Source organism: Echinops telfairi, unplaced genomic scaffold, assembly GCF_000313985.2.
Source record: "Echinops telfairi isolate 266 unplaced genomic scaffold, ASM31398v2 ScPeMD7_18;HRSCAF=68, whole genome shotgun sequence".
NCBI classification, from domain to species: Eukaryota; Metazoa; Chordata; class Mammalia; order Afrosoricida; family Tenrecidae; genus Echinops; species Echinops telfairi.
This window is the reverse complement of record NW_022103915.1, coordinates 15,701,744-15,708,964: the sequence shown is the minus strand read 5'-3', so window position 1 is coordinate 15,708,964 and position 7,221 is coordinate 15,701,744. Positions and strand designations below refer to the sequence as shown.

Sequence of the window (7,221 nt, the reverse complement as noted above, 5' to 3'; positions counted from 1 at the left end):
GAAAGAAAGCTTGGCAACAACACTTGCCTCAAAGGGAAGGGGCCAGAGAACCACATGGTAGAGAGGCTAAGGGAGGGATGACTTCAAGCATGGCTGAAGTCCTGGCTGACGTGCTCCTGAACGAAGCTGTCTACTTCTCTAGTAAACCTCCCATAACCATGAGCATTGTCACTGGGCTCTATGTGGCCTTCATCAGAGACTGACAAACCCAGCCGAAAAGCAGGCTGTCACAGGAAGGACAGTGGGTGTCAGGACAGAGAGTTGGAGGGTAGAGGCACGTCTGGTGTCTGCCTCACATGGAACTGCTGACCCTGGTTCTCCCTCCTTCTAGTGAAGTCCAAGAAGGGCATATGGGACTCCCTCACCGGTTTCTGCAGTTGGTATGTCATGATTTGGAACTGACTCCAGGACACCTACTAACAACAGCATACATGTCACAACTATCATTTGAGAAGTTGTACCCTAGCGGCATAGTGGTTCGGCATTGAGCAGGTCGGCAGTTCAAAACCACCATCCACAGGAAAAAGATGAGTCTTTCTACTCCCATAGAGAGTTACAGTCTCCGAAACCCACAGGGCTGTTCTGCTCCGTCCTCTACAGTTGCAATGAGTCAGAGTCGACCCCATGGCAGTGAGTTTGGTTTGGTTTTGCTGATCCAGGGGGTCACTTTAAGAGTGATCGTCCATTGCCCCTTATAATCCTTAAATGAGGTTTGTTGATTCATATTGTCTTAGCACGGCTGCCTTCTTGAAGGAATGTAGCTTTAAACTTCCCTAAAGCCCCCTCTCGCAACAGACAGCAAATCCATCCATTGCTTTGAAACATGCCAGTACCACATTATAATGTTGTGAAGGACTTGCCCCTGGAAAAGGGCATCATGCTTGGTACCGCAGAAAGGCAGCGAAAGAGGAAACTCTTAGGAGACAGATTGGCACAGTGGCTACCACAACGAAATGAAACAGCACAGCACCTGTGAGGAGGGCCCAGGCCCAGGCAGTGTTTCCTTCTGTGGTGTGTAGGGTCGCTATGGGTGGGTGAGAACCAATTCCATGGCACCTGACCACAACACAACATAAGATGCTGGGGTCTCCTTTGGCTAGTCGATAGATCCTGGCAGAATGGCTGAAGGAGTCATGGTCAACAGCTGAAGCACTCAAGGGCTCTTCAATCCCTGAAAGGATTTCCCTTGGACATGGAGGTCAAGACAAAGTACACCCAACACGGTTTTGTTTCACTCTGCCTTCCTGTGTGCACTTTTTAAAATGCTGCCTCGCTGGCCCCATGCTGGTCCTTCAGATAGTTAGGGATTCAAACATGTTCACACTACCTCAACCAACTGGCCCTTTCTCTCTCATTTCTGACAATGCGTTGTTGGTTTCTTTTCATCAGTGATCCAAGGCTGTTCACACAAGCACACGTAACTTCAAAACGAAAAAGAAACTCACTGCGATCAAGTCAATGCGACTCACAGTGACTCTATGGAATAGGGTCGAACTGCCGCTGTAGGAGCGGCTGGTGGTTTTGAACTGCCGACCTGGCAGTTAGCAGTCCAATGCATAACCCGCAACACTCCCAGGGCTCCTATAGAACTCCTCTAAATTACAAAACCAAGGGTCAGCTGTAAAGATATAGATGAACTGTATATGTTGTAATATGTGTTAATGTGGCTATAGGACATCAAGTTGATTCTGACTCATAGTGACCCCAGGAGACTGCAGCATCTTTCTCCAGCATATATGTTAATATATAATAAGTCATTTTTATTAGGGGGGAAAAAAAGCAGTTGCCACTGAGTCAATTCCAACTCAAAGTGACCCCATGTGTTTTCGAGCAGGGTCAAACTTCACTCCAAGGAGCCTTGTTGACCTAGTAGGTTACATACTGGGCTAACCACAAGGTTAGCTGTTCAAAACCACTAGCTACCCTGCTGAAGAAAGACAGGGCTTTCTCTGTTCCTATATAGAATTACAGTCTCAGAAACCCCCAGGGGGAGTTCTGCCCTGTCCCATAGGATCGCTCTGAGTCCAAATCCGCTTGATGGTAGTGAGTGTGTGCACGCGTGCATGAGTGTGTGTGCGTGTGTGTACTTCACTCCACAGAAATTAGCTATGACCTTTCAGAAGCAGATTGCCTTCCCTTCCAAAGGCTATCTAAGTGGGTACAAATTTACCACTTTTCTATAAGTACTTAAGCACTTAATAGTTTGCATTGTCCAAGAAGTCCTAAAATATAATAACACACTGCCACGGAGACGATTCTGACTCGTAGCAGCCCTATAAATAGTGTTTCCGAGGCTAAATTTTTACAGAAACAGAAAGCCTCATCTTTCTCCGTAGAGCAGTTGGTGGGTTTGAACTGCCAACCTTGTGATTAGCAATCCAACACCTAGCCCACCACCCCACCAGGGATCCTTTAAAATATAATAAGCAATGAGATTATATAGTGTATGTATTCAACCATATGTAAGGATACATATGCTTTCTAGTTTATTTTATGTATATGCCATTTCTAAAGAACTTATTGCTCATCTAATAAAAGATAACTACAACTAAGCCACTAAAATAGGAGTACAAAAGTTAAGGCCCTTGCCTAGAAAAAGGAATCAAAGAGAAAGGGACCACATCGGCAATGAATACGTATTGCAACTAAGTACAGATATTAGTTTTGAGCTTCCTGTCTGATAAAACAAGAAAAGGAATCCAACAACAAAGCAAAACATGGCAAGGCGCTTGGGAAAACAATGTTTTCCCCTCTGACAGACAAATCCACACATTTCTACAGGTCAGTAAACAAACATAGTGCATTGGAATTGTTCCTGAATCACGCGAAAAGCACATGTAAGTATTCAGCAAAAGGTGTTAAGGAATGCCTACTCACCAAAACTCTAGCCGCGGCAGTGATTCCCCAAACAGAAAGCGGTTCTTGGTAGCTAATGCCACAACGTGCCCACAACTGCAAAGATCTACTACACCCTCGCTGGATTATTATCTCCTAAGAATAACAGCCAGAAAGCATCCTCTCTCTTGTTCATGTCCAGGAAGTGAAAGTCAAGGACGAACTGAATGTCACTTACGATCAGAATATGTTCACTGCTAAGAATGGAAAGAAATAGACCCTCCTTGTGGGCATGATCCTGGAAGAATTGGAACAAGATACTTCCAAGAGAAATAATGAGATGAGATGGCTTTAGACAATGGTGAGTGTACAAGGCAATGTTTGCTTCAGAGCCTTCTCTCAGTCTGCTTCCACATCCTGACAGTCGAGGCCCCCTTTTCTACTTCAGAGCAGGATCCATTTTTTATCTTTAGTCGCTTTCCTAAGAGGAGCTGGCATTGTCTTTGTGTGGATAAAGTCACTGGGCTGCCCCTCCCAGGAGTGTTTGCCCTTTAAGCTTCGGCTCTAATTCAATTTAACAGATATTTGCTGCTGGCTTATTATAAGCAAGGTATTTTTTTAACTGCTAGGAGGGAATAAAAGGGATTTCAAGCATTACTGAACACGTAGGGAAAAGAGTGTTTGTTCTCGGGGTAATATGTGACTCTCTGCCCCTGCATCCTAATAACTGGCATGTTCTGTTCACTCTAGTACCATCATACATACTTCCAGTCTTCTAATCCTCTCTCTAGCCTACAGTCTTAGGGAAGTAGGGGTACAGGTGTTACCAGCAGTGGATTTCTGGCTTGTTCCCTTTATTTATTGGAGGGTTCTTGGTTTATTGCTTTAAACTTTAATTCCCTGAGTTCTTTTGAGATAAAAGTCTCAGAGAAAAGGAAATGGGTATTTATGAAATGCCTCCTAGTTCTCAGGCATAGTGGCTTAAAAATAGCCTTCAAGAAACAAGTTGATAGTTCGAATCTGCCAGCTAGCTTATCCTTACAAGAAAGACGGGGCTGTCTGCTTTCAAAGATGAACTGTCTTGGGCACCCGAAGGAGCAGTTTCTACTCTGTCCTGTAGAGTGGTCGAGACTTGGATTCAACTCGAAGGTAGTGAGTAGTCCTTGCGGCTGTTTTGGGAAAGGTGGGTATGCTCCAAGCAGATGCATATTAATCCTTACAACTACAAAGTTGGCAACATCTTTTGCATTTTAGAAAGGAAAAGGGGGCCCGAGGCTCAGAGAAGTTTAGAAACTAATTTCATCACAATTAAGCTCCACGGCCCTGGCTCCAACATCAGTGTGCTTTCCATGACGGCAGTGATTCTCTCGGGGAAAGGGATGCCAGTCAGGAGAAAGCTAGCATTTATTATGATCACAACGGGGAGTAAAGCTGCTACTGGCATCTAGTGGGTAGAGACCAGCGATGCTGCTAAACATCCAACCCAAACAAGCAACTCAACCCACTCCCATCGAGTTGACTCCAATTCATAACGACCCTATAAGGAGAGAGCAGCCGCTGTGGGTTTCTGAGGCTGCAAATCTCTATAGGAGCAAGAAGCCGCATCTTTCTCCCACAGCTGATGGGGAGATTGAATGGCTGATCTTGTGGTTCAAAGCTCAATCCATAACCCACTGCTATACCAGGCTCTCAAATAAAAATATTATTCATCCAGCCCCAAATGCCAACAGTGTCCCTGCTGAGAGTCTTTTCATCACAGACGCTCCCTGCTGTTCTGATAAGTGTTTCCAAGTCCTGAACTAGTCAATGCCTGATCCAATAAGAAAACAAATTGGAGTCCTAAAATCAAAGCGGAAAAGAAGGGAGACTCAGAAAGCCGAAACTACTTGAAATTTCATCTCCCGCAATTTCACAAATCCAAATGCTCACGGGCTGCTTCAACATTTAATTACTTGGAACGGGCTAAATGTTACCCTGACCACAACCTGCATTTGCTTGCAGGGACGAGGCCTGCCAAGTGTTAGTGCCATGAAGGCCACAGTGTGGACCCACTAGCAGGTTCCTAGGGCTGCTGGCGTTTGGGGGCTCTGCATTTCCAGCGGCTCGCAGGGCGGCCCGGGGGCGGGGTTGCACGGGGCGGGGCTGCGGCAGCGCACATCCCCTGCGCCGTGACGTCACAATCCCGCCTCCGGGGGCCCTTAGCAACCCGCCTGACAACCGTCTCCTGGCCGTTGCCTTCCGGGCCGCAGTGGTCCGCTCCTCCTCTCCCGGCGAGAGTGGAGCTGACTGGGAGTCCCGGCCTGGGCCTGGGCCCGGCCCCAGAGGACACAAGGGGCCCCAGCTGTCCCCACGGCGGCTGCAAGAGGATCTAAGACCATGGAGGGCAGCCGGAGAGGTAGGGGTGACCGACGGCCCGCGCTCCCCTGTGCAGCTACCCTCCCCCGCTGCGATCAGGGGTGGGGATGGGGGTGGGGGTCGGGGCCTTGTCACCTGGTTAGTACCCGCCCCCCCCCTGGTGACCTGAGCGTGGCCACCTGCTGTCCAGACGCAACTCAGAGGAGGTCCTGTCTCCCTTTCTTGCTCTGAATCTGTCGCCGTGACTCCAGGAGTCCTATCCTGTGAACTCGGGGTGGGGACCCTATTTGTGGCCTCTGCAGCAGAGCCCTCGCACGGAGCTGCAACGCCCAGGTCGCAGGGGGCTGCATCTCCTGTGCCCATCTCCTGGCATTTATAATGCCCGGTTGCACATACACCAGCCACGGAGCAGTGGAGCAGTCATCCGCGGAGTAGCTGGTGGGTTTGAACCACCAACCTTGCAGTTAACAGCCCAACCCCTAACCTACAGCGCCACCCGGGTGTGTTGTAACTAGTCAGTAAATACGTAGACGCCTCTATCATCCTGCAAGTCCACCCCCGGCCCTAACTCTTGCCTGTCTCGGAGCTTTGCTAACTTTCTGGGGGTTTTGAGGAAATGCAGCTGATGCTCTTTGCTTCTGCGCTGAGAGTCTGCGTCTGTCAGAATCTCCCAAGGACCCGAGTATTGGGCTGCTCACCCACCGCCAAGTCAGCAGCTGCAACCCGCTGGCCGCTCCCCAGGAGAAAGAGGACCGTCTGCTCCCGCAGTAATGTAAAGTCTCCGATACTCTCTGGGGCAGTTCTCGCCGTCCTACAGGGTCGCTCACCAACTTGATGGCAGGGCGGGTATTAAACTTGCAGAGAATGCCAATATTCGCCACCCTCAAAGCACCAAGCCACACGTGCAGTTTTGTACCAACACCTGCCTGCCCTTGACTCGGTACCTTTTGAGCCATATCATCTTAAGTCTCTTGAAGTGGACCCCGTCCAAATAATAAGCATTTCACGCTGCTGACATGAGTAGCGTTTTTTCTTCAAGCCAGATTTCCAGATCACCGGCCCGCACCCCATCACTATTTTTATCTATTTTAAAACGTACCTTTGATTGGTTCCTTGAAGGAGCCTGGGTGGCACAGTGGTTACAAATTGGGCTGCAAACCATAAGATCAGCAGTTCAAAACCACCAGCCACTTCTAGAGAGAAGGATGAGGCTTTGTACTATTGTGAACATCCACAGTCCCAGAAACCCTCAGGGGCAGTTCTACTCTACCCTATGGGACAGCTGTTTGATTAATGTTTGCATAATAAAGGCATACTCATACCAAAGCAAGAGTTACTTTAAGACTGCCATCGAATCAGTTCTGACTCACAACGACCCCATAGGGCAGAGTAGAACTGCCCCTGTGGTTTTCCCAGGCTGTGGATGTTTACAGTAGTACAGAGCCTCATCTTTCTCTCTGGGAGTGGCTGGTGGTTTTGAACTGCTGTCCTTGCAGTTAGTAGACCAACACATACCCACTATGCTACCAGGGTTCCCACAAAGTCAGCCGCTTGAACTACCAGTGGCTCCGAGGGAGGGAGAAGGGGCTTTCTATTCCCATAAAGATTTTGTCTCAGAAACCCACAGGGGCAGTTCTACTCTGTTCTATAGGGTTTCTGTGGGTCGGAAACAGCTCTATGGCAGTTAATTTATCCTGACACCAGGCCATGCATTTTAGGTTTTCAGAGATTTTATAACATGAAGTAGCATTATTAAGCCCACCCTGTGTACCAGGAACTAAATCCAAGTTTTTAAATCCACACAAATATTTCGTTAGAGGGATATTATACATTTCACAATGAATAAACTGAAGAAAACAAAAATCCGCATAACATCACGTAATAGTCTGGGTACTTTGGAGAAACAAATCCACGGCGACTCACGTATAAGAGAGAGTTTTATGTAAAGAAAAGGTGCATCAAGAAAACATCCCAACCCAATGCTGCCCAAGCCCACAAGTCCAACGTTAACCCATTAACCCAACACCAGTC

The 7,221-nt window shown here is 48.0% G+C and overlaps 1 protein-coding gene across 2 annotated transcripts in view; it reads left to right on the top strand.

Annotated features, from left to right (window-relative positions):
• Positions 1–5,076: 5,076 nt before the first annotated feature.
• The window catches only part of SPATA7 (spermatogenesis associated 7), a 33,860-nt gene continuing 31,715 nt past the window's right edge, over positions 5,077–7,221 (top strand). For both annotated transcript variants that reach the window (XM_045288130.1, XM_030885037.2), the window contains exon 1: positions 5,077–5,230. In XM_045288130.1, coding sequence (XP_045144065.1) covers positions 5,212–5,230 — 19 coding nt within the window. In that variant the 5' untranslated portion in view covers positions 5,077–5,211. The remainder of the gene's footprint in view (positions 5,231–7,221) is intronic.